We start from the raw sequence: 27531 nt of genomic DNA on the forward strand, positions 1-27531 counted from the left end.
CTGGGCACCTATTTCCTCAGGATGGCTCAAGGCTGAGTGTGAAGGGAAGCACCAGCTGTGAACCCAGCACTGTCCCAGCAGCTCGTGGTCAACACTGCTACCCACAGCAGCCAGGAAAGCTCAACTCCCGCAAAGGCAGCCCCTAGCAGCCTCCCTTTGGAGGGAAGCGATGGAGAAGCAGCTGCTGCTGGGCACCAGCCAGGGCAGCACACGGGGCTGCAGCTGCCCGGCCCGTGTGAGCTCCTGGAAGAGCTCAGCTGGGGGAAGGATGGAGCTGCTCCTGTGCCACAATCCCTGCTGGCAGCAGGCAGGGCCTGTGGCTGTGTCACCACTGGCCCCAGGCAATTACCGCCAAAACAGGGGCTGAATGATCTATTAATGCATAAAACCCAACAGGGAGTTGCTCCTTGGTCCTTTCAGGCTCCCACCCAGCAACTCAGGACACAAACCAAGCAGAGTTACACCTACGACTTATTTTATTGTATTTTATTTGCATAAACAAACTTCGGGGCTTTGCTAAACAGGAACTGTTCAAGTCAAAACAAACCAAACTCTAGCTGGTGTGTGGGGAACAGCACAGCAATCCTGGGGAGAGGGACAGGGGGAGCACGGGCACGGCTGTGCCTCCCCGCCCAGGCTCAGACCTGGCCGGGAACCCTCCACAAACTGCTCCAGAATATCTTTAAAGTAGAAGATAAAAAGAAATGCATCCTAAGGGCCGTCCTCAACCAGCTCAAGAGGAATATGCCTTTTGGTTTTATAAAAAGGTTAATAAAAAATATTGAAAAATTCTCATCTCCATTTATATTTTTCCCCAAGAAGAATTCAGAAGTTTCTTAGAAAACTGTATCACCTTGGAAAGGGCACTCGGGTCACAACCAGCTGCAGGGAGGGGACACAAATGCTACAAGCAGTTTGGGGTCCAGCACACACCAGGCCTAATAGTGAACACAAACAGTGGCCAGAAGTAGGGTGTAAATTTTTTTCTCTTTTAAACCATGCTAATTTTGTTAACTTCCAAAATAAAAGGAAAACAATTTTTAAAAGGCCCTAAACTCAACTGTTACATTAAAAAAAGTTAAAAAAAAAAAAAAAAAAAGTCATAGCAGTTTGGTCCCAACAAATGAACATTTAGATGTTTACTCACATGCTTCATTATTTCCTTATTTATAAGAACCAAAAATAGTTTCCAAAATTATCTCTGAATTGATGCTACTACGTATGTAAAGGCCTAAAATAAGCAGAATTTAGAAAATTGAATACACAATAGGGGAGGAAAATTTGAGCGGGCGAGTGAACCCCGACTATCACTGGGTCAAATTATAAAAGAGAAACAAAATGTCAGGACAGGTGAGGTCAGGTGGGCACAAACTAAAACCACATCGTCCTCAAAGCCCGTTACCAAAAAATAACCGACCATCCGTAAGGTCACAGAGAAGGGAAAATCTGGGGTCTCACCCAGCGCTTGACCGTATCCAGTCCAGAAGGGAAGTCTTTGGGAAGAGAAACTCCAGGAGCGGATCCGAGCGTAAATGATGGATCAGTCCCGGTCCGTGCTTGGGGAGGCTGAACTCTGGAAATGCAGTTAAATAACGTCGGGATGGTTTCCGAGCTGCTCTCCGGGGCTCTGCTCAGCACGTGGGGATCACCCTGACACCCCAGCACCAGCCTGACCCCTCCCCTCCTGCCAGGGCTCCCGGCACCGCGCGGACCCCGCGGCTACTCGGCCGTCGTCTGCAGGGCGTCCTTTTCCTCCCGGTTTTCCGTTCCGCTTTCGTCGTCTTCGATTTCTCCCTCTTCCCCACTGAACTTGTCATGAGCCCACTTGGGGCTGGTGCTGGACTTGCGGAACATGAAGCGGCCTCTTCCCCGGGGGAAGGCGCCACGGCCGCGGCCCCTGTTCACCCACTTGTCCGTGCCCTCGCCCTCGCGGTCGTCGTGCTGCACGGGAAGCCAAGGACAGCAGGTGAGACAGGCTGGCACCGCCCTGCACCGCGCCTCTGCGACCGCCCTTGGGGAGCCACTTAATGGGAACCACTCTACAGGGAGCAGGAACGAGCTCTCTTTAGGCAGGAGCCGGCAGCCTCCCGTGAAGCGTCACCCGAAGCCTTACCTGGTGTGTCAGCGACAGCGGGTGCTTTCGCCTCTAAAGCACCCGAGACCGGACACACCTGGAGCACGCGGGTGTCTCAGCACCCAGGTACGTACCAAGTAGTATTTCTTGCTCTTAGGCGTGTACTCAGGGTCCCACTCCTCCTCTCTGCTGCGCTTCTGGAAGTCGTTGTTGCCGCCGCTGTTGCTGTTGTTGTTGCCTGAAAAGTTGCCTCTGCCCCATCCTCTCCCTCGAGCTCTGAACTGCTGCAACAGCAACGCAGAGGAGAAAAATAGAACAGCTGCAGAGGCAGAATCCTCCCACCCCAGCTGGCTTCCAGGGCTCCCGAGATACCCAACACCCCATCCAAAACACCTCTAACACCCATCAGTAAAGCAAGAGGACAGCTTTAGTGTGGCTGCGTCACCTCCTGCACTCGTGGTTTTGGGGTTTTAGTTCATCTGATCACACAGCACATCGCAGCTCCTGTAGAGCTGATGAAGATCACCTAGGGGCATTTCCAGGGCAACCCCGAGCAGGTGAGACCCCTCTGCGCATGGACTGCACACGTGAGCGTGGCCAAACCCCAGTGGAAGCACAGCGTGTGCCCATCGGGCTGCTCAGCATCACTAATGCACAGAGGCTTCCAGGCTTTGTTCTGCTCCTCCCATCTGGAGTTTGCTGCCCAGAACACACCCCCAGCAGCCTCGTTTGATTCCACTGGGGCTCATCAGCCTGAGGGCTTCTCCTCCAGGGCAGCTTTAACTGAGAGTAACACACAACAGCCACTTCCTGCTCTCTCTGGGAATCAACCCTCAGGGCACAGGTGGAGACCATTTGGGGCAGGGGTGGAGAACACTTACAAAGGTTCCTCTCGCTCTTCCTCTCTCATTTGGACCAGAGAATTCCTTAGTCCCCAGCCGGGACTTGTCAAAGCCTGTGGAGCTCTCCTCCCTCTCCTCAGTCTCCTCGGGATACTCCTCTGCTTTGACTGAGTGAGAGGACCACGACGACGACGAGCTGGACCTGGATCTCTCACGCACCCGCCGGTGTTTCCTGTTCCAGTGGTGGGAACAGAGGGGAGTGGGACACAACAGCATTAGCACTCAGCTGTGACCATCACATACAAAACCACTTCTTTATCACTCTCTTATCAATGCCATGCTCTCCTTTTCCTTCTACAAGAGGAGAAGCCACAGTAAGAGCTCAGGCTTTAACACAGGGCCCAAGACCTCTCCTGAAGGAACTTGTTGCTCCTTCCTGAGGCGTTTACACCATCTGCTCTCAGCTTAGCATGCATCCACAGAGTTTTAGTCAAATGGAAAATTAAGCTAATAGAAAGGGATTAAATGAACATCAAAGCCAAATAATTTTAACATGGCTGTTTCTCTCTGACACAACAGGAACAAGAAGGAAAAGTGACTCACCCATCCTGACACATGGAGCTTTCCCATCTACCTTTTATAATTATTTAGTGTTTCTGAGAGATACAATGATAGTGAGACGACACGCAGAGGGGTAGCTCAGGCCACTGGAGCAGTTATGTCACAGGTGCACAACTGCGTGCACAACTGTTGTACACGGTGTCGTCTCCAACCTGAGCAGCAGAGACACGAGAGGCACAAGGAAAAGGCTACTGGGTTTCCTACATACTTTTTCTTTGAGCCTTTGTGACTTTTCTCCGTTTTCTCAGTTGATCTTTCCCTTGAGTGACTTGAATCTCTCGAGTCCACCGACTCCCTGGATTTATCGCGTTTAAGATCTCTTTCCTTATGTTTTTTACGGCGTTCAATATCAAGGCGCAGATCAACAGGGTCGTCCTTATATTTCCCTTCAGCCTACAAACGCAGAGGAGAAGGAGGCCAGAGTTGAACACAAGGTCTGCAGCACCCCAGCTCAGCACCATTTACTTTGCTACTGACTGCACAGACTTCTGGAGAACTGGAGTTTAACTGAGCACTAATGAATATTCCACTTTAAGATGTCAAATAATGCACTATTAAAGTAAGTCTGCCTTTCTCAGAATTCAATTTTCCTACACTTAAAATCACTGATTTTTAAACTTTTAATCTCCTCTTCAAACAGCATTAAAATAAACAGTCTGGCAGAGGGGAGGGAGACATGGAAGCTGACATTTATTGTACACCACAGCCAGCAAGGATGTGAATAACAACTCGGGAATCCCATCCAGCTGATTACAGACCACAGGGACAGTGTGGCAGAGCTCTCTGACAGCCCATGGCTGCACCTGAGGTCCTGCTGACAGTCTCACCTGGGCAGGGGCCAGAGGGATTTTAATCCCAGGTGTAAAAGTGACACTCTGGGAGAAGCAAAAGCTCTTTGCTGCTTGGAGCTACCCAAGATCAGTGATCCAAGGGGCAGGAGGAGGCAGCATTCAAGGGGTCTGGGAGAAGACCAACATGCCATGGACAGGGAGGCATCACTACAACTGTCAGGAAGATTTACTGGGTGCAGATGCCAGCTACAGCTCCTTCCCCTGGGCTGGAGGGCACCGTGTGACAGGTGCCACCAAGCCCCACAGACACATTGTGTGTGTCTCCTGCAGTCCTGCAGGTCTGCTAAAGCAAGCTGGTGTCTCACAGAGCAAAAACCCACCAGCTGCACGAAAAATGAAACTAAATTTACATTGCTAATTCAAAACAAACATAAGAGACACCTGGCAATGCTTGCTTTGTGCTGTATTTAAATTGGTACTTCAAGAAGGGATGAGGAGTTTCTTTGGGAAAGGAGCAGTTGTTGTCCCTGCTCCTCCTTTGAGCCCTGTGGCACCTGGGAGAGATTCTGCTGCCTGCCCTAAGTGACAGTGGCTGTGGTTTGACAAACAGGCAGCAGGAAGCCTTACACCACGTTGGTACCAACACCCAGCCTCAGCCATTGCTACTGCATTTACACAACACTCATCCTGGGAACTGTACAACTTGATATGCAACATACATCAAATTAATCGCCTTCAATTAAATACAAAAGGATTAGTAATTCTCTAGCTGTTAAATTTTTACTTACATGAGTTTCTAACCACTTTTTTGTTTAAATAAATATGTCAAATAACGCAGGAGTGAAAGCAGGCATTTTGTTTTGGTATTTTGCTCTTCTACTTTCCCCAGGCAAAGAGCTTTAATTTCTACTCTGAGAATAAAACTGCTCCCAACACGATGGATGACAGATAAGTGACAAAATCAGCAGCAGCTCCCTTATGTGGCACAGCAAACACCTATTTGGGTTTGGGAGGGCACGTCTGTTTCACGGAAGGCTGGCGAGCTGTTTGGAAACCACGTTTATAACACACTCTGCCAAGCTGATGCTCAGAGTTCAGGCCCATCAAATCCATCTCACCATCGTCCATGTCAAGCCACAAGTGTGTTTGGAAAAAATCGAAAACAAATATGAAACAAGTAAGGTTTCAGCAGGACTGGTTAAAATCTCTTCAATGTAAATATGTATGAAGGTGAATAAACAAAGGTTAAAATCTCAAACATTTTACGTTAAGCCTTTTTTTATGATCGTTTACAGTGAGTGCAATGGCTTAACATTCATCTACTCAGCAAAGCTAAAACACTAAATCCCAAATGCTCTGGATCTAAGACAAGTGCTGAATGTTAAAGTAACAGCAATCAACAGAAATGGCACAGTCAGTTGTTAGAACAAAATTTATCAACTGCTTAATAGTGTATCTGCTTTAGCTCAGCATTTAGTTTTACTTTCCTCTTTTTGACATGCATGTCTTTGAAAACATGGTTGGCAAAATTGCATGTAACAATGGAGTTAATCATACTTACAAGCAGAAAAATATCACAAAAAGTCTCTTCTCTCATCATGGGCACTTGTTCCAAAAATCCTCTCTTTTTTCTCAAGCTCACCTCAATTGACTTTGGGGTCATTTACCATAGTCTAACCACTTCACAAAGGTTGTTGATACATTTTTAATAAAAATTAACCCTTTGTAGTTCATTTTTAGAATTATGCCCATCCTTAAAAGAAAAACACAAACTTAAGTAGAGAGTAATTTAAACAAAAACATCACTGTTAAGTTCATGCCCAATGCACTCATTTTGTTGAATTAAACTAATCAGAGTAACAGTTCACCTTGAAGCCAGGATCTCTGGAGCTTTTCGATTCCTCTTGAGAGAATCCATGTTTTCTAAAAGTACTGGGAGATATATCTATCCTCCTAAAGCAAAAAAAATAGAAAACAAACCAAAAACATAGATATAACCTTGTTCATAAGAAGAATCTGAAGATTTTAGATCAAATGTCCTTTAAAGCAGACTAGTATTTCCAAAGGTATTTAAAACTCCCCATATTTTTCCTTTTCTTGGCTGAAGCTAGTTATAAATTTGAATTATTTTGGAATTATTCCAGAGCTTAAGAAATTAAATCTGGAATGCTTCTGCAATGTTAAGACAGTGTCTAATGGCACCAACCTGTGGATTTCAGGGCTCTTTTTGTTTTTAGCTGCATCCTGTTCCATTCCTTTCTTTAGATATTTGGTAAAGCGTTCGTTCAGCGTCATAGCTGAAGACCCAAAGTGATGCTCTGTCAGGGGTTTGAACAAACAGTACCAAAATATTAGTGCTAGTTTTGTAAAAAGACAAAGCCCACCCATCCCACAGCCTGTTGAAACCCAGGTGCAGGTCAGTGAAGCACCGTGGCAATGAGCTCTAATGCTGCTGACAAACTGCAGTTTCAGTTTTTGGTGTTTCAGTGAAATGAACACAATTTCTTCAAATGAGTCACAAACTCATCAGAACACAAAAATTTTAAGTCTCAGACTCTAAATATTTCTCAGGTGAAAACAAGAACACCTTCTGCCTGTGAAATAAATAGATGAACACGATCATGCTGCTGCTCTCATCTCTGGAATATCTGCTGGAAAACAACTCCAGGCATTTTGAGTGCACAAACCCCACTGATCTGGGCAAGGCAGGAGTGAACCTTCCCCGAGGACACACGGACCCTGACCCACCTCTTACATGATGGACTATAGTCACTATGTGCTGAGCAAACAGTTCAGAAGGGCTTCTCTGCGACTGAGCCGACTGGATGTGATGGAAAATGGAGCGGAATTCCTGCTCTTTCTTGTTGCTGTGCACGAGATCCCGGCACAGCTTCCGCTCCTGAGCCAATATGCCACTGGGACTGGAAAAAGAAGAGCCCATGAAACAGAAGAATGGGGTGAAGGGGAGCAATTTAAGGTGTTTCATTCTCCAGGAGCTGGGAACTCACTGATGGTTTATGTTGTTATTAGGGAGGCACCCACGGGCACTCAACAGCATGAGCAAGGAGCTCCTTTAAATATCCCTAAACACACTGCTCCAGGTTACTGTGATAATTCAGGTCACTATTCTAATGCTGCATGGAGAATAAGAGTAGTAAAACACATGGCAGAGAATCAAATGGATTTAAGCAGCACATTAACTCCCCTGCATAAGTCAGCTTCCCTCAGCCAGAAGCCACTGAGTACCTGGCTCTGTCTGGGGCTCCTCTCAGAGCCTGGTGCATCCTAAACTAATCTTACACAGGAAAGGTTAGGAAAAAGTTAATCTCTAGCTCCCAAAACCACAAACTGTGATGCAATATTGCTTAGCCTTCCTCACACTTGGCAAGCACATGGGGATCTTAGGAAGAGAAACAGGAAAAAACATCACTACTGAGACTGCTCAGAAGCTGGCAGAGCCTTACCGTGCAAGATCCTCATCGAAGGAATCCATTCGAATATTGACCTGGGCCTCACGAGTAATGGAAAAGGAGGATTTGCCAGGAGTTAGCCCCTCTACTTTGGTGCCTGGCTTCTCCTTCACCTCAGAAGCCTTCCTTGGTGGAGGGGAAGAGCTTTTTTCCTGGCTTGACTTGTAAGTGGTCACTCTAAAATTCTTTTCAGGTACAAAACCCCTGTGACCAGGTTCAGCTCTCTTGGATCCTGGTCTCTCTTCTTTTTTGGATCTTTCAGAATAGCTCTCCTCCTCCATTTCATCAGGCTTCCTTTGCTTCTCTTTTCCAGGTGGCAGGAACACCACACCTTCCCATTTTCCTGACCTATCCTCCTCTTGACTTTTACTTGAAGTCGCTACGACTTTAGACATAAATTTGGGCTCATCATCAAATTCCGAATCTTTCCGGCCCTTTGCCTTATCCTTCTTGTCCTGCTCATCTGTTTCATCTTTCCCATAATGACCTTCCTTGTGGAACTCTGGGACCTTGAGCTTGTCAAAGTCATCCCTGAACTTGTAGCGCTTGGGCGACTGGCTGCCGCGGTATCCCTTCTCCGAGTCAGCTTTCGATCCATACGAGTCAGATTTTGCCTTTCCATCTGTCGATCCCAACTCAGAGAAATTCCCTTTTTCTTTACTTTTTTCTTTCTCAGCATTTGTTACTTTCTGGTCTTTGTCTTTCCCGTTCTCAGTCTTCTGCTCCTCCAGATACCTGATCATAAAGAGACATTACAGGAGGTTTCTTATTAGAGCTCAGCGAGGTCAATTCTTCAGTTCAAAGAGTCAAACTTCAGAGAACACCAAGCTATGCATGTACCGAAAGCTGCCTCTAGGCCCTAAAGTAATTAAAATGTCAAGCAGATTACTCAGCCTGAATTCAGACTTTTGTTCTCACTAAATTCAGCAAATGTGAGATGGATATGCAGAACTGATGGAATGAGGCTCAAGGACAAATCAAACCCAGCTGACCCACAGATGTATTGGAAGGAAAAGAGGAACATCTTACCCACTCCGTTTATTTACTTACAAACCTGGTTCAGGAGAACAACACATCAAACCTTTCAAATTGGACTGTTCTGCTTTAAACAACACACTGGAAATAAAAGCCTCAAAAGCTACTTCAAATTTGGGATGCAAGTTTCATAGGTAAGCTAAATATTTCATGACAGACTGCAAACACAAATAAAAGCAAACAGGTTAACAGAGGAGAATATGCTGCTGGGAGAGATAAAACACTTCTGTTGAGAACAATTCAGCTGGTTTATAGCATCTGAACAGATTTAAACCATTTACAAATCAAAACCCTGGCGCTGTGGGACAGCAGGAAAGTCCACAGACACCAGCTCCATGCTTTGGAAAGCCCAAATAAAGAGTCACAGGAGTTTTTTCCCTTTTTAAATTTCAGACATCCTTAATATAGAATCAGATCAAACCATCTTTAAAAACTATAAAGACTTGAAAGCACTTGCAAATGGTGCTGTATCTCTTAAAACAAAGTGTCACCTTTGGGCACAATCTGCAGTGGATTAATCTAGAGAATGATGGAAGCAGATGCCTTCTGCACGGAAGGCTGTCTTCATTTTAGAGATGTATTTGGTGCTTTAGTTTCTCATCCTACCCACAAACACAGGCATGAGCACTGCAGCTGCACCTGCCACGGGCTGCTTGCAGCAGGATATGCAGTAGGATTTAATTAATTTCTTCTAATTTACAGTACCTAACAATTCCAGAAGGCAACACTAAAAATGTCTATAACCAACACGTATGTAACTGGGAAATGTGAGCTTCCAGCTGCCAAGAAACCTCCTTGGGCAATCTTCAAGTGTTCATGGGCTATGAACACTTTTGCAGGGAATATATATAATCCTTAGAACTATCAGAGTTGGAAAACCAATTCCAAATTGCTACAACTCTGGGCTGCCTGTGTTTTCTCCATAATTCAGAAAGAACCAAGCCTAGAGCTGGGAGTATGCTGGCACAGCTTCCTAGCTGGAGCCTGCCCCAGTCCCTCACCCTGCTCATGAGCATCTACATGTGCAGCTGGCTCCTGAAAAGTAACCCAAAAAACAACCCAGCAGCACAAAACCCATCACTTGCCTCTTGGAGAAGGCTCCTCCGCCGGGAGCTGTGCCCTCCTCCTTTGGAGCGGCACCATAGAGCGAACTGACGGGTGTGGGGCTTTTGCACACCGGGCTCTTTCTGGTGGGGCTCATTCCTGCCGAGCCGTGCTCGAAGGGGCTCTGGTGGGAGCCCCCCTGGAAGGAGGTGGAGCCGCTCTGGGCGGCAGAGCCCATCGGGGACGGGCTGGAGCGCGGCGGGCTCGGCTTCTGCACGGGGCTGGGCCGGGGCGAGCGCCGCCGCACCACGACCGACTGCAGCGGGCTCTTGAGGGCAGGGCTGCGCTCCCGGGGGCTCAGCTCCGACACCGACCCTCTGGACGTGGAGCCCGTGCCATAGCTGCTGACATCTTGCCACGGTTTTGATCCCTCGGACGCCTTGGCATCTTGAGCCCCCGCTCCTGAAAACTGCTGCTCCTTAGACTCGTCTCCTTGGTTATCTCCCGCAGCCTGGGATGCCCGGGCATCCTTGGAGGATGATTTCTTCTCCTTTCCAGATTTACGCTTGGAAGACTCAACCCGACTGTGATTGGAGGACGAGCGGGAAGAGGAAGACCTCCTCGAGCGGTCGGAAGATGATTTATCAGAATTCCTGGAATGGCTTCTGGACCGTGGGGAAGGAGACCTCCTCTTGGGTGAGCGGGAGCGCGACCTGCCCCTGCGAGGGCTGTAGGCCTGGCGGTAGTTTTGCCAGTTGGACCTGTAATTCCCATATCCTCCTCGGTTGTACTGGCCCCAGGGATAAAAGCCTCGGTTTCGGCCACGGAAATAATACGGTCTCCGGTATCCTCTGTTATGGCCTCTGAAATCACGGTTCTGATAGACCCGTGGGTGGTTCCTTTCTCTGTTGTGAGATGGAGAATAGGATCTTGAACGAGACCTAGAACTGATAAAAAAAAAGTAGTTACACAAATATTTTTTGTTATAGTTTCTTTTCATAATTTATTTTTAGAGTTTGTCCTTCTGCCACAACTTTTTATTCGAAGACATATTTTAAAGACTTTGAAAAACTCATTTCTAAGCTTTTAAAAAAAATTCCTTTGGTTTACTGTTATCTGAGGTATTACACTTTGCTGTGAACAAACTGCAGTGGAAATACCTTGCACCTGTGATACTGTCAAGTATTTGATTTCAGGATCATGGCAAAGACCGTGATAAGCACACGTTGCTCTCTATTCTGCTGGGATGAAAATGGCTGCTACCCAGCTTCACAAAAAGTGACAGATCTCAAGCATCCAGCCCTTAAGAGCTCAAGGTCATGGTTACACCTCACCCACAAAGAAGTAATTTTTATACAAACCATGCTACTCTTATTGCAACAGACCCCAAATCTCCCTCTCTTGTCCCAGCTTCAGATGAACTTCAAAATTCTGCTAATCCAGATGAAACCTCACTTCTTTGGCAGGCAGGTTCAACAAATGGCTACACCCCAACAGCAGCAGGGCAGCAGTGGGGCAAAGGGCACGCTGCCCTGTGGGTTTAAGCTCCCAAAAGTGCATCCCACAGAACCATCCCATGGCGCCATGGCCCCATCCCATGGCCCCATCCTTTGGCCCCATCCCATGGCACCATGGCCCCATCCCGTGGCACTATCCCATGGCCCCATCCCGTGGCACCATGGCTCCATCCCATGGCACCATTGCTCCATCCTTTGGCCCCATCCCATGGCACCATGGCTCCATCCTTTGGCCCCATCCCGTGGCACCATGGCCCCATCCTTTGGCCCCATCCCGTGGCACCATGGCCCCATCCCATGGCACTATCCCGTGGCCCCATGGCCCCATCCTTTGGCCCCCATCCCATGGCACTATCCCGTGGCCCCATGGCCCCATCCTTTGGCCCCCATCCCATGGCACTATCCCATGGCACCATGGCCCCATCCTTTGGCTCCATCCCATGGCACCACGGCTCCATCCCATGGTGTCCCCGGGCAGGGACAGCCCTGGGACACCTCTGCCAGGCGCCACCAGGTGCCGCTGTGGACACCCCTGCCCGCATCCACAAAACCCGACTCCCGGAATGCACAAACCCTGGAAAAACGCAGATTCCAGTGACTAACTGTCCCAGCAGCTTCTCCCATTAAATTGCTGCGGTTGTGTAACTGTTTAAAGGTCCTGCTGCAGCTCAGACGCCAGAGCTACAGGAAGGACTGGCCAAACTAGGAAGTTGAAATAGAAAAGAGATTTTTTTCCGAACGGAATTTTAGTAAATAACATTCATTGGAACGGTTTCCACAGCCCTTTCTTGCACTCCACAGCCCTTTCTGGCTCTGACACACATGTTGGTCGTATTCCAATGGACAAGAACTTCCTCACACATACCTCAGTTCCTGCCCTCTCACATCCCAAACCCCCAAAACCAAGGGAGAACAACCTGCTGCTGGAATTCCTACACGGTTAGCACACATGTGCAGTCAGAGATGAACTTTAGTTCTATTTTAATTTCTTCCTCCTACCAAACAGGTCACAATTTAGCAGGAAACTCTTATTCATCCTCCAATCGTTGCTAACAAACAGCTTAATGAGCATTTTAACAGATTTTTCCATCCTTCAAGCAAGCAAAAAACTTATCTGAGACACTTCTTCATTCAAACAACAGCGACCAGAAGGAAAAGCAGAGAGGAAGGAGGCAAGGACCAGTTATAAGAAGCTCTAGCCCAAGGCATGAGGAACAGAGACGCTCAATTTTCAGACAACTGCTGCATCTGTGATCAATTATCAACAAGGACCTGTCGTATGATGCTTCCAAAATCTGTTCTAGTGATTTAGAGAGGCTGCAGCAGGAAGCTTTTACTCCAAAAGTTGCAGACTATTTACTAGAAATCTTTTTAGAAAAATACAGTAAATCTTACGCAGTAAAAGAAACACCAGCAGTGGTAATTCCCCCATCTCTGTCAGCCCCCAGAACTGTAGGCACTGCACTGCTCCAGGGCTAAATCCCCAGCATTTACAAGAAGTGAGAAATAAAGTCATAAAGAAAGCAGAAGATATTAGGCAGACTCCAACTGGAACTTAGGAGAAACAGCAAACCTACCAAAAGAAGAATAAAACGATTTGTGGTGCATCCTCAAGCACACAGCAATGGCCTTTTATGCTGAGATCCCACCAGACCTACCTTGGAGCACATCCCAAGGGCAGGCAGGGGGGCTGGGCTGGGCCGACCCCCTCCATTCAGAATCCTTTTTTTTTTTTTTAAAAAAAAAAGGAATTATTTATAAAGCAGAAGTAGCTTCAGCAGCAGCACAGAGGAAACAATCATGTTTGCACAGGGTGCCTTTTTCTCAACTGCCAAAGCTCCTTCACAGCTAGGAGATATTCCCAAATGAGCACAGATCTTCCAGCATTCCAGCTTCCTTCTGCACAGGGCTCGGTTGGACTCGAGTCTCCGCCTCTAATTTACTTTTGTCATGTCCTTCTTTCTCCAACTGTACATTCATTAGAGCTTCTGCACTTTTAAAATCTCTAAGTGGTAACACTTGCATGTGTTCACAGCCCAGAGGTTTTCAGAATACGTGTTATTCATATGAGGGAAAAGGCAGGAGAACACCATACACCCCATCCCACTGCAATGGCTTTGCCAGATGTAGAATGCTGAGCCAAAAGAAAAGGAAAAAAACAACATCCAGGGAAGACACAAGCCTGTAACTGGCCTGCTCAGAAGCAATTCAGGAGACAGGAACGACTATTACACACATTAAAAATTTCTTAAAATTAACTGCAGCAAAATTATCTTTTATCCACTTTATCCCTCCAGGAGGATCTTCCCTGTTACCTGGCTCCTGCATGCCGAGGGGAGGAGCAAGGGAATATCAAGAATTGTCCCCGTCTTTCACAGCAGTGTCTAAAATTGATACTAAAACTTGCTTGAATTCACTTCTCAGGAGGTGAAAAGCACACGATGACACCTACAAAGACCCTCGAGTCTGGGATCCATTACATTAAAGCCTCCTCAAAAAAAATGAAAGATCTTGACTGCACTGAAAAACATTTTACTCCTAATTTATTTATTTATTTAGTCACGATTTATTCTCCTAAGTGACTGAAAACATCCAAACAGCACAGGTTGGCAGGAAGCAGCCTGACACACAGGATGCTGTCTGTCCTGGGATCTAATCAAAGTCTTTCCCTGGAAAGGAGCTAAGTGACAAACCACCTGCAAGGGAGGAAAAGCCCTGTTGCACTCACCTCAGTCTGCGTTTCCTCGAGCGCGAGATGGAGCGGGAACGGGAGCGGGATTTGGAGAAGGAACGGGAGCGGGACCTCGATCCAGACCTCGAGCGGGAGGAACGCGAGCCAGACTTGGATTTGTTCGTTTTAGACATCTCTGCAAGCACCTGTCAGTGCACCTGAGGGAAACAGGGACATGGAAGTATGTGAGAAATGAAGCATGTGGTTGATAGGAGAGGACAGGCAGCACCTGGCAGGCTGACAGACTCCAGGGACGTGCAGCTTGATAAGGCTGGAAACAGGAATGTTTGAAGGGCCTGCTAGGAACAGATGAATGGTGCTGGGCTCAGAATAGAAGGTTTATTTCAGTCTAAAGAGGAAAACTGCAAAAAGAATAAAAGGCTCTAAACCCAGAGTAATCACAAATGAGAGTGTGATAGCTGAAAGCACCAAGTTAATGCAAACCTGGGAAGAGGCAGGGCCACGGCGCTGGCTGAGGCAAGGACACCTCTAGAGGCAAACCAGCCCGTGGAAGTGAAAATTCCATGTAATTGCAGCCACATCCCTGTCTGTGCAGCCAGCTGCCACTGCTTTAAAGGACAGGGAAGAAATAAAAAAGCTCACCATCAAAAAACCCACCCGGTAAACTTTAATCTAAACTTTCAGAGGCAATGGAAAAGGAGTTGATACTCCAGAGACACAGGAATGTGACCCTATTTGCACAGCTCTGCTCAGGTTCAGTCCTGTCCTCTCTGCCTGTGCAGTTCCTGCAGTTGCTGTGATCAGTCACCAGTGTGGATCACCCAGCCAGGAGTTCTGTTGCAGCCAAAATAAATCAGATGTCCTTCCAAATATTCAGAGGCAGAAGAGATTACACTGTTGCATTAAATGACTCAAAATAGCTGTAATTATGAATTACCTGGGCTATTTTCAGGCATGTATCCAGGTAAAGGTTAGAAAGCCCCTTAGAAGATGATTCAGGGAATAGTCTGACCACACAAATCTTTCAGTTATCCCTCCCTGATCTGTTTCTTCTTTACCAACAACAGAAATTTGCATTAATTGCATATTCAATAAATTATCAACAAACTTTTAGCCACCTAAAATGACTAATGAAAAAGAGCCAGAAATAAAAACAAACTATGTTAGCACAAAATTAATATTTTTTTTTACCCACTGTTTAAAAATAGAGACATTCAGGTACATAAACACAACTGATCAAGTGTGGCTGCTGCTGTTATACCCATTTTAAGGAAATTCCAGAGGACTGACTTGCAATGCCTTCACTTCCAGAGGCTCTCCAAAATTACATATATGGTTACTTAAGGCTTCAACTTCTGCCAGGGCACTTCTAGGAAAAACACAATGCCCGGCACAGGAGTAGCTGCTGGGAGAGTGGATCATGGTTCATCACCAGAGCTGGGACTTTCTAGAAATGGGAAGTTGGCTTTTATTCTAAAAAATCATGTTACATGCTCCTGTTCTTCCCTTTAACTATACTAAAGATGTTAGATCAATTCAACTGAAGTATTTGAAGACATTCCACATCAGAAAGCATGCAGAAAAAAATAATCAAATTGATGTTCCTGTTCTGTTAGGAAACAATAGATGTTGTTTTATTCCTTGTTGCCCCAGGGATGAAAATCAAAAGATACTGCCACTGAGAACCAAAGTTTGTTCTTGTGCTTGGTGATTTTTCAGAGAAAGAATGTGGGGAAGGATAATTTGTAAGTATTTCCTTTAAATTCACTGAATATGTCTGTTGAACCATTTCCTGCAACACTTCCTACTCTGTTGCTCACAACAATCCAACGCTGAGCATTGGAAACCAAAACATGGAAGAGGAGAAAAAAGAAATGGTAACAGGAACTACTGCAAGATACAGAAGATGTGGCACCAACTCAGGAAATCCCAAGAAGACCCCAAAATAGATTTTTAAATTACCACTTTGATCTGCTTAATAGTTTTTGCCTTTCACTTTGATCTGCAGCACTTCCCAGGCAAACCACCCTGGTGTGTGCAAAGTGTGCCAAACACTCACATCTTGGATTCTTTATCTCTGCCAGCATTTGGAAGTTGATTCATTCCTAACATATGAAGTAACTCCTACTAGGATAGAAACAGAGTTGCTATGCTCCATCAGCACTTAAAAGGTTAAACAAACTGCACGCTGGAGTCACGTCAGCTCCCCAGTTGTAAACTTACTGTGATACACATTTAGTTTTAAGAATGACTGACTCAGATCAAATGCGTTCAGCAAAATACCCTGCTCTGAAAGCATCTGTTCTGACAGAAAGGATTTTATATTTTTGAAATAAAGAGGTGCCTGTAAGTGAAGCAAAGACAAACTGAGAACAGCAGTGGCTGCTGACCTCCCAGTCCCATTTTTCCCCTGCCATTCCTATTCTTCCCCTGCCCACGGAGCTGTGCCCAGGGCACACAGCTCCTGGAGATGCTGTGTTTGGCCCCGAGCAGGGACTGCAAGCAGAACCATTAGCACAGTGCTACGAGGACTCATCCTTAATCTGCCCTGCCAGAGTCCCACTTCCTTCCTACAGCTACAGAACCCCCCAAGACCAGGTCCTCCTGCACCTGGGAAGGGACAGGGCTGATGCTGCTGCCTGATGCAGATCTCCTCTCCCAGCAGGCAAGCGTGGCTACACTCATCTGGAAGGCATGTCCTGCTGCAAGCACTGCCAGGGATTTTCAACTTCTGGTTTTTTGCTCTGTTTCCTCTGCAGGCCCAGTTCTAAGCTGTCCAGCAGATCTTCCCAAAGAGTGTAGTCTCCCATCCAAAAACATCCTGGTTTTGGATGTGATCTGTGTGCTGAGTTTAGAAGCTCTGGTAAGGCAGCACCCCCTGGGAAACAGACACCTGACAGCTTGTCCATCTGTCATAAAACCACAACTGCATAGAGCAAACTTTGCTTTCTCCATTCCAAACCCTCAGGGCAATCCAGCAGACCACTGATGGAAACAATAGAGGAGCAAATGCTCCCACTAAAGCACCACGATGGACTTTGCCCAGAAGGCAAACTATTGTCAGGAAACAGTGGCAGGAAAGTTAATGTTTTACCTCCTGAAAGAACCCAAAAGAGAGGCACAACTCTGCTCCACTCTGCAGCAATAAAAAAAGGTCACCATTGAGAGTCTCTCACAGCTGGGCCCTTCCATGAGCTTCCACAGCTTTGGAATTTACAAGCTCACAATAGTTAAGGAAAACTTTTAAGGCCACGGACTGAAATCACTGGAATGCTCAAGCAAAAAACAAAGCTGGAGGAGGGCACACGGCACAATACGGGATTTAACACTTAGATCAGTGTGACATTTAATAATCTGGCCACTTATGGTAAATGGGGGAAGCAGTGCTCTTCTCCCAAAAATCACCAGGGCGTAAATCCAAAGATGAATCAATACACCATTAAAAAAACAAAACTAGGTACTACTTCTGCCAGGACACCCAGGATTTTTTCACCAAATTGTTCTACTTTACCCTTATATTTTGCAGATACTTGGGAAGACAAGTCCAAACATTCCAAGCCACAAGGCTATTTTTTAATTTTAAACCTGCTCCATATTTTTTGCACAACATTATCAATGAAAGCAGAATTTTACCATCAGTCTAACTTGCAGCATGCCCAGAAGAGAAGAGATATAAGAAGGTCTATTACAAATCCCAAGACAGGCAGTTTTACCTCTTGTGAATATTTTATTTGCTGTGCCTACCTGCTTGAGCAGGCTCACACCTTGCACCCTTCTGTCAGATTTCACCGTCTCAGCTTGGTCAATTATGAAATCAGGAAGAAAACCTGAAATGAGAAGAAAATACACCTTTGTACATGCATTGCTGTACTGCCACCAGGGGTGAACTGGCTACCCTAAGCTCCTGCTGCATCCAAAAGGTCCATCAGATCCCCAGTGTTTCAGGGAACACACACACCACAGCTGACCAGGAATTTTTTCATGGACTTTTATGGAAAATGTAGGTTTCAAAATGATCGTTCATGCTTCCAGAACTTTAAGTCTTCTTCCTTCCTTGCTCCACCTCCCCTGCCCCATCCCACCTGCCGTGCCACACATCTGTCAGTGCACCTGTACAGCCGTGCTGGAGTCATTTCTCTCAGCCCATTTGAATGGTCTTACTGGGCTCGGGACTAAGGATTTTCCCATATTGTTAAAGGAATCCACAAGCCAACAGAAACAATTCTTTTCCTGACAATTCATCCATCAGCATATCGCCGTCATCCAAGGGAGCCACCAGTCCACTGGGAGCTTTTCTGACAGGTCTACAGTTACATTTCAGAATCCTTCCATGCACTGCTGGAGGGGTGGAGGTTTCAGAAGAGAAAACAACAGTAAACACAACCGCAGAAATTACTCCATGGTATTAAACCTCTGAGCTAACAGCAAGAATGTCACTTACTCTGTGTTCAGCCAGAAAATAGACTTGGTTAAAGTTATTAACTTCTTGTCCTTACTTCACTGAAAAAGCACAGGAATTTTCAAGTAGCCTTGAAACCTTTCTCTGAACTGGTGATTAAGCCCTGTTCTCACCCAAGAGGAAAGGTGGTATTGCAAAGTTTAGAGATTTTTAAATCCTGCTCACTAATCTTGGGAAAAAGCCACAAAGAACAACATGCCACAGACCTTTTTTTATTGTTTTTACTGTTGCCTTGCCCATCAGTCTAAATGTCCACAAAAAGAAATCTCAGCTTATATCTTACAAACATTTTTGATTTTCAGCCTTTCACAGTGGCAGAAAGAGTTTGCCATACCCATTATTTCTTGCTTTGTGACCCTCGGGCTCTGGGGTTTTTTTGCCTATTTCCCAAACACCACTGTTATCACCAAGTTTTGCTACAATCCCACACACAGAGGTGTCGTCCAGAGCAAAACCTGGATTCTCCTTTGGAGAAAAACACTATCCTTGTGTTTAGAGCACTACTACAGAAAAAGTAACCAGTCAAGACACAACAGGCAGGAGCAGCAAACCTTTCTTCCAGATAGTGAAAGGAAATTGGGAAACGTGCTCAACGCTCTCTGCTGAAGTGGAAATCATAGTCCAGGAGTTTCTTATTCCAGAACACTGTAAAGAACATTTCCACGTGCCAAGTCATGGGTCAAATTAAAAACATTGCTGGTCGTCAAAAAGCCTTTTTCCAGGAATCTGTTCCCGGCTTCCAACTGGCCTGGGTTACTTTGTGACTCTTTCCATCTTCCACTCCTTTGTTCGAGGTCTTTCAGGCAGCAGGAGTTGGGATTTCAGCCCTTCCCCAGCTGCTGCAGAACAGCCCTGCCCAGAGCAGCCAGCTGGCACACTCCAGCTGAGCCCACTCGGTCCCCAGGTGTCAGTGAGGATCCTGCACACGGAGCACCGCAGCTGGCCAGCTTGGAGAGGGAAACGCAGCACTCACCTCGCTGCCAAGGCAGCTGTTTGTGCTCATATCTGACATAAAGCCCAAAACACCTGGAAACAAATGACATGGCTCGTGCACGTGCCTCAGACACAAGCACGGTGTGGTGAAATTCATTACAGCGGTTTCCGTTCATCACACGGTGTTTGCAAACGCTCAGCTCATAAATATTAAATGTTTGGTAAAAGCTTTTGTAGGAAGCTCCCTGGAAGTGCGGTAGGAAAACAAAAATTTGCTTTTTATTGGCCAGCATTTGAGTGAAGCTGTTGTGGTTTGTTTTGCTGTGAGGCCCAAAGCAAATGAGGTGGCACCTCATTAGAGAGCACATTTCTGCCCCAGCCTCTTGGCATCCATTTGGTGTCACCAGCACAGACATTCAGCTTGGGAGGAACAGCTGAACTGCTCCTTCATTTGCTCAACACCCCTCATTACCAGGAAAGAAAAAAAAATTTACTTCTCCTTCTGCCAGCTCTACAATTCCTAATCCCAAGCCCCAAAACCCAAACAAGATTAGTTCATTCTGAAAAAAAGGAATAATCCCACCAAATAGCTTACAAAGTGTGCTCTGTATAATGAGGCAACAACAATCACTGCAAAAATAAGCTTATAAAGAGCTGCAGTTCTCTCCATGTCCCTGAAGTGCAGCAGCAAGTGCAGAGAGCAGACTCATCTTTGTTAGCTCAGAACCCAACTCTTAACACCTCGCTTTCTATGGGATTCTTCCTTTTCAAGCTCATTTTTGGTGCAAGATGCCTTAAGTATGTTCTTGATATCAATAGAAACCTTGAGGGGAAGAGCCACCTGCACAGTTCCGACAGCCAGCCAGGGAGGAGCAAATTAAAATGTTAATTATAATCAAATTTCATTGGGGGAACAAAAAGCAGAATGATTTCTCTTCCCAGATCCAACACCAGTGTGTTTTCACAACTACACCTACCAACCACCTCAGCAAAAAATGTCCCAGACAACACTGCTAAAAAAAAAATTACCAAAAACCTAACCACAAAACAGAGTGCTCTACTCTAACATGTGCTAAACATGCTTGGGGGAGAACATCCAAAATTATTCTGCCACAGCAAGAGAAACACAAATTTGTCAGCAGCAGTTTCAATTTCTATCTAGCCAATGTGCTTTCAAAATTAAGATATTCCTTCAAGCACATTTGGGTTTTCACACCATTACAGTAATCCCTAAAGAAGTTTAACCCTGAGCTCCAGCCCTGGGTTCAGGTAATTAGAAGCAGGTTCTGTTGAATGGTTGGAAGAGTTTTTACAGGTTCTTGTGGAAAGAACTGATTCTGCAGATTGTAGTGCTGAACAATCCCTTTCCAATTAATTTGACCATCTACAAACCCCAATCAGTGACTTTTTGAATCTGGCTATTTGAGAGACACTATTTTACAAATGTCTGAGCTTAAAAAGTCATATGTTGTTATTCAGACAGTTCAGTGACAGGGAGCTCAAGGAAACAATCCAAGAAAAAGCTGATTAGAAACCTGGGTGCTTTTGTTACAGAAGTTGGGCGGCTGGAATTCCTGTTAAACACAGAAGAAAACATCCAAATTTTTTTTAAAAAAGGGAAAAATCTATTTCATCAGCTTTTTCCCTCCAAATTTACAGAGCTTGGGAAAAGCAGAAAGATCAGGTCTTTCCCCAAACTGATGGCTTTCTCACAGCACAGCCCTGCTGTTCTGAGCAGCTTTGGATGCTGGGGGCTGGGAATCCGTGCCTGGAGTTCTGCAACCCCCACGAGAAGCAAGAAATGATCCAATTTTACTCCCCTTAAGAAAACTTCACAAATTAGTTAACTGAAAGAATTCAAACTCGTGTGTAAGTGAAGTTCTCAGCAAAGGGAGGATGAACTGCACCCTCCAGGACATTTCCATCCTCTCAGGTGTCTGCCAGCTGGAGCCCAGCAGGCGCCACGCATGCTTAAAAACGTGGAACTTCTGCTTCCAAACAAACAGCAAGAAACTGCAAAACTGTTTGATTGGGGGCTCTTTGGAATTTCTTCTGCAACACACAGGATAGCCACAGCCAAAACAGAATCTCCTGAGGGATTGCAACTCTCCACACATTTAACCTATGAAAATACAAACTCCAGCAAATTTCATTTATAAGCTGAAAAGAGCAAAACTACTCATATATTCTCAAGCCAGCATTTCATTTATCTCTACCTTAAAAGGAATCCCACTACCTCAGGGGAAAACAAGGAAAAGGATTTCCATGACCTGGTATAACATTTAAAGTTCTTTAATTTATTTTTTATTGTGGCATTATTGTAAGCACAAGGCACCAGACCAGGCCATCCCTACACTCTGACAGACTTCAAAACAGAGAGCAATGCCTGTCCACAGGAATCCTGCCCATATGGAATAAGTTTATTTGCACAATTATTTGAACAATTTTCCATGCTGTGTTCACGTACCTTGTACAAGTGTCCCATCAAATCTGGTTCTAAACACTGCTTCTTTAGAAGTGATTGACCTAAGTAAAAAAAGGAAAATCAAATTTAAACCAAACCAGACACTGGCAAATCCTCTTATTTTAGCAGCACAGCAAAGGATTTTGATTGTAGAAATTCATCTCAGCACCATTTCCCAGTAAAAAAAGGCTGCCAAAATAACCTCATCTGATCAGACAGTGCATACACAGGCCTTAACTCGGGCAACCAACCTCACCCACAGCCCCACAAGAGCAATTACTGTAATTCTTTCAGGTGTAAATTACAATGTACACCATGCCACCTGGTATCACATGTCCAGCCCCGTGTTAAGGCACAGGTTAGTTAACATCATTAATGCTGAGCCTCAGTCCCTGGAGGACTGAATTCCAGCCTGACACCCCACAGCCCCATCACCTTCAGCGCTCCCAGAGCGGCCACTCCCGGGGGCTCCTTGCCCCGCTCTCCTCTGCTGCTTTCACCCAGCCAAAGGCAGGAGTGAGTGACCCCAGGCAGCAGCAGGAGCAGCGCCTGGCCCAGCCAGCTCCTCACCCTGCAGGGGCTCTTCGGGGTTTGCACACCCAGCTCACCCTGTAAATCACGGCAGGCTAAAAATGGCCGGGTGACGACTGCGGAGGTGGAATTGTGAGCAGGGCACTTCTCGGATCGCTGGAGCCGCGGGCAGGGCCGCGCTCAGGCCTCACTCTCACACACCAGAGAGGCACAAGCTGTGTTCAGGTGTGACAGGAGCACGGGCAGGGACAGAAAACCCCTCCTTGGCTGGGAAACAACCCCCAGAGCAGCCGGCTGCCATCTCTGTGTGCCATTAGCTTCACTTTTTTTTTTTTAAGGCCCGGCAGCTTCCGGTTACCATGGAGTGAGGCAGCGCAAACACCATTCCCAGCTGGCGTGAAATGTGATCCCGTGATTTCACTATTCATAGCTCTGACATGATAAAGCTAAATTAAGCAGGAACTCTTCACTTCTCCAAGCTCCCAGCAGTGACTCCCTCAATGCTCAGGCTCTCCTAACACAGTTTCTCTGTGAGGAGGGGAAGGATGTTTCCTTCAGGGTAGGAGACTCCAGACCCACACACCCAGCCTGTCATCCGGACACAAAATGGCACCGGCTGCTTCCCAGGCACCGATCTGCCCTGGCACCAGCAGGAACAAAGACCTGATGAGCTGCTGGGGCCAAATTTAACAACTTCCTCATCTGAGACTCACTACAGAATCCCACAGAGCAGTTTAAGCCTTGTTCCCAGGCCTGTCCAGCACGGACACCATCGTGTCCAGGAACAGGGGCAACTCAAGGGGCACTGGCACAGCTCCACTGTCACACAGCCTGGCAGCATTATCTGGCACAAGCTCCACAGGGAGCCAGAACAGCTTCTGTAACTGCCACCACCACTCCTTTCTCTTCCAATGTCCATGGCCTGAACTATGTGGCTAAATACCCTGAAACTCCTGCCTCACCAAAGAACTCCCTGCACCGCCATAATTCTGAGGAAACCACACGACCCAAAGCCCACATCCCTGCCCTGGCACGTGCAGCCATTAAACACAGCTCAGGATACTGTAAACTTTTCCAGAAATGGAGAAAAAGTTCAAGGGCTCCGTGGCTGCTCAAACAATTAACAAGTTCCAACACGACAAATTGTCCTTTCACAAAGACAAAGCCAAGTGAGCTGAAATACACTCAAACTTCTGGCAAAAGCACTCTATTCCTCCAGGGATATAGCTAGGGAACATCATGGCCTTACAATGAAAAGCATCCTCAGGCTCATCCAGTCCAGCTCAGCACTCCCTAGGCCTCCCAAAGCAACATTTCTTTGACAACAGAGAAAGTGGGACCAGGTAAACTAAATTTAGATCTGCTGATGTGCATGGATTGTCTCTATGTGTTGGTGTTTTATAACCATAACATTTTTGTTTTCTAATAGCAACACCAATGTCAGAAAGTGTTCACCAGCTTTCCCCACTATGCTTTTCCCCCTAACCCAAATGACCATTTTCTTTAACACTTTACACACTTCCTGACTTTAACCAGCTGGAGAAAGCAGCAGACAGCTAAATTATATTATCATAACCCCATCAGCAGAATATCCATTTTATTTACAACACACATGACAAAGCCTTACTTCCATGAAAAAGAAATGGAAGTGAAGGTCAGGGCGCTTGGCTGGTCCAAACCCCAGTGTCCAGGGAAGCCTTTTCCCAGACAGCACTTGCTGCAGCACTGCCAGAACTGTCTTCCAGAGACACGCAACTCACAGAGAAGCAGGGAATTAGGAAGGATGGAAAACAGCAGGAAGTCAGCAGGGTATAACTCAGCAGAGACACGGGCAGGACTCCTGCAGACAAAGAACAGGGGCAGGGATCCACGGCTGCTCCACCTGCTGCTGCCAACACAGTCTGGGTGAACACGTGGCTGCAGCACCACTGCTCTTCACAGCACCTCAGGAAGGCACCTCCTTCCCAGGGCCAGGTCATCTCTCTAAAGATTCATTTAGGTTGGAAAAGACCTCCAAGATCATCAAGTCCAGCCTGTGACTTGTCATCCAGCCCAGAGCACTGAGTGCCACATCCAGGTGTTCCTTGGACACTTCCAGGGATGGGGACTCCAAACCTCTCTGGGCAGCTCCTTCCTTCCAAAGCCTGGCCACCCTTTGCAATAACCTGACAGGTAAAAGATTTCCTCTTGGATCTCTGGACAAAAAGGATGTGAAAATGAGATAAGGGGCAGCCCTGCACCTCCCTCACCCCACAGACCAGATCCCCAGCTGGAGAGGAAGGGTTCAACCCCAGAACTCTGCAACCCCCTGTGACCAGACTGTAGCATTTCCAAATCACACTCACGTGGAACAGACACCAACCACATCCACCAGAGCACTGCCTCAGGAGCAGCATTCCCAACCTTCAGCTGCCTAAGGACATTGGAGGAAACTGTTCAAATCAAGTTCTTACTTGCCCTCCCTGCTCCTGCTGAAGTAGGAACAATAATTCCTAGAAGGAAGGATGCAATTCAAAAATATGGAGCAGCACCCAAAGAAATGTTAGACAAAAATCACAAGGCCCTGGACCCTCCAGAGGATCCTGTGACACAAAAATGTACATTTGCAAAAGCTCTCTGCACTAACTGGCTTGTTTTGTCCTTTCCTCTGCTGTGAGATTGTGCAACCCTAAGAGAGGTCACAAAGCCAGCCATTTCCTCACTCCATGCTGGGCACCTGGGAAGTTCCAGAGCAGGACACAGAGCAACCAGAGAGGACTCCAGAAGAAGACACTGCTGTGTCCTAGCACTTGCTTTCCTGTGCCTAAAGCTGACTCTCTTTTGGGAACCTGGGAGGCAAAGCTTTGAAACACCCTTCGAGTGAGTGGAGCCAAGGCTGTGACACCCAATCCCTGCGAGCAGCTCTCCCAGCACAGCAAAGCCCACCCGAAATGTCACACACCATCAGCACTGACACAGCATCTGCCCTTGCTCCCCATGAGAGGGAATTCTCACGAGTCCTTCCAGAGAGAAACTGGATGATTTAATGGTGCTCTCAGCAAAAGCAGCCTGAAAACGCCCATAAAGGCTCCTCTCAGCTACAAGACAACCCAGACCATCTTCCAAATGGTTTGAAATTGCTCATTTCAAGCAACAGATCTGTTCTTGTGCCACAGCACCCGGCACATCACTGGACACACAAAAATCAAGGAGTCCCCCACCTCTGACAGGTCCTGAGAGGATGCTGCTGCATCCACACCACACGCACACGAGTTCACCTGCTCCTCCCAAGGGAGGGCACAGAGAAAGGGCTTCGCACTGAAAGTGGGTTTGGATTGAAGATCAGGGAGAAATTCCTCCCTGTGAGCATGGTGAGGCCCTGGCACAGGTCACCCAGGATCCCTGGAAGTGTCCAAGCTGGGATAGGGGAAGGCACCCCTGCACACGGCAGGGGGTGGGACAGGATGAGCTTTATGGTCCATTCCAACCCAAACCATGCCATGATTTGGTGATTCTGTGCAGCACTGCTTACTCCAGACTTACCACGTCACTTTCCACACAAACACCCAGAACCCCATCCGGGAGGAAACACAGTGACGATCCCCTTGGGTAGGCTTTGAAATGCATTTTCAAAACCCTCAGCCACGTTCATCTCCCCAAAACAACGCGAACTAGCCGAAAAACCCTTTCTGAGTACACGGAAAACGAAGAGTCAGGCTCCACACGTGTGTCTGAGCCACTGCAACGCCTCTTCTGCCACACGGCTCGAAGTTCAGCCAAACTTCACGAGCAAGCAGGACGCGAGGCAGGCAGCGAGAGAGCACCGATCCTTCCCGCTGCACCGGGAAACGGGCGCTGCGGAGCGCCGCGGCGGGAGCCGCACACCGCGGGGGTCGGGACGCGGGGCGATGGTCGCGGCTCCCTGGATGTGCCGGGCCCCGCCCGCCTGCTCGGCGGCCCCGGCGGCGCCTCCCGCGCCGCAGCAGCACGCGGAGCCCCGGACACCGGGATGGGACCTCCGGGACGGACCGGCGGAGGGGGGAACCTAAGGGGCGCGGCCCAGAGGACAGGGATCTCCAGCAATGGGACAGCGGAACAGGCTGCGATGACCACAGCGGACCACGAGCGGCTCCGGGAAAGGGCCGGGCAGGCTCCGGGAAAGGGGCGGCAAGGCCCAACCGGCCCCGGGGCCGCGAGGAGGCGCCAAGGCCTGCCCGGGCCCAGGCCTACCACGAGGCGCCGCTGGGGCCGGGCCAGAGCGGTCCCGAGAGCCGCGAACGAGCCTCGCCCAGGGACATGCGGGGCCACGACACCGGGAACGGGGGGGGGAGCAGCGCCGCGGTGAGGCCCAGGAGGGGCGAGAGGGGGGAGTGGGCAGAGCCGGGGCGAGGCGGCTGCGGAGGGCCCGGGGAGGAGGGAGGGGTAAGGGGAGCTCCCGGTGGCGGCGGGCGGGGCGGGGCGGGGACCCCGCGGACCCCCCGGTGCCGCTGCACTCACCGGCGCCGCTTCGCCGCGGCCCCTCGCACCAGGCGCCCCCTCCGCCTCCGCCTCACGCACTTCCGGCCCGCGCGCGCGCTCTGCCCGCCCGCGGGGGCCGCCGGGAGCCGTAGTCCGGCCCGTACAGCGCGCCCCCACCCCGGCGGCTCCGCCGCACTACGGCTCCCGGCGGGCGTCGCGCGCGCCATTCCGCCACTTCCTCCTCCGCCCGTGGCGCGCAGGGCGCGCAGCCCTTCCGGCGGGGAGCGGGGCCGCGCGCGGGAAATGGCGGCGGGGGCGGTGACGGGGCGCGGCCTCCTCCGCCGGGCGGGCGGGCAGGGCGCGGCGCGGCCCTCGCCTCGAGGGCCCACTCCCGTTCAGCCTTAATACAACCCTCCCGTTTGTCCCACGTTGGGCTCCTGAGGGCCCGGGAGGGAAGGCGCAGCCATGGGACAGGGCCCTGCTTGCGGGTGGGGCCACCGGAATCAGGCCCATCGCCGGGGGGGAAGCGATGGAGCGGGCACCGCCGGTGGCTCCGAGGGCGAGCCCGGGGACGAACGCGCCCCGCTGCTGTGGGGGCCGGGAGAGCGCCCAGCCCTGCCC

The 27531-nt window shown here is 48.3% G+C and overlaps 1 protein-coding gene across 3 annotated transcripts; it reads right to left on the reverse strand.

Moving 5' to 3' along the window:
- Positions 1-458: 458 nt before the first annotated feature.
- THRAP3 (thyroid hormone receptor associated protein 3) lies at positions 459-27050 on the reverse strand. 3 transcript variants are annotated; one of them, XM_038160626.1, is made up of 13 exons: positions 26950-27050; positions 21946-22004; positions 17831-17913; positions 14123-14283; positions 9919-10824; positions 7793-8533; positions 7077-7249; positions 6535-6646; positions 6197-6281; positions 3746-3930; positions 2956-3148; positions 2209-2355; positions 459-1941 (listed from the first exon to the last, which is right to left on the reverse strand). In XM_038160626.1, the coding sequence occupies exons 4-13, from the start codon at positions 14257-14259 to the stop codon at positions 1720-1722; spliced, it is 2901 nt and encodes a 966-aa protein (XP_038016554.1). In that variant the 5' UTR covers positions 14260-14283; positions 17831-17913; positions 21946-22004; positions 26950-27050; the 3' UTR covers positions 459-1719. The 3 variants fall into 3 exon arrangements, with proteins under 3 accessions (XP_038016554.1, XP_038016552.1, XP_038016553.1); XM_038160624.1 differs by having other exon boundaries at positions 2209-2358; XM_038160625.1 differs by lacking the exon at positions 26950-27050 and adding an exon at positions 22378-24305 and having other exon boundaries at positions 2209-2358.
- Between the last annotated feature and the right edge of the window lie 481 nt (positions 27051-27531).

This window comes from Motacilla alba, chromosome 23 (assembly GCF_015832195.1).
Source record: "Motacilla alba alba isolate MOTALB_02 chromosome 23, Motacilla_alba_V1.0_pri, whole genome shotgun sequence".
Lineage (NCBI taxonomy): Eukaryota > Metazoa > Chordata > Aves > Passeriformes > Motacillidae > Motacilla > Motacilla alba.

Coding starts and splice junctions, on each gene's coding strand:
- THRAP3 (XM_038160624.1), bottom strand. CDS start 14,259: ATGTCTAAAACGAACAAATCCAAGTCTGGCTCGCGTTCCTCCCGCTCG. Junction 6,282..6,534: donor AAGAGCCCTGAAATCCACAG/GTTGGTGCCATT, acceptor TTTTTGCTTTAG/GAGGATAGATATATCTCCCA. Junction 3,149..3,745: donor CACAAAGGCTCAAAGAAAAA/GTATGTAGGAAA, acceptor CCACTGGAACAG/GAAACACCGGCGGGTGCGTG.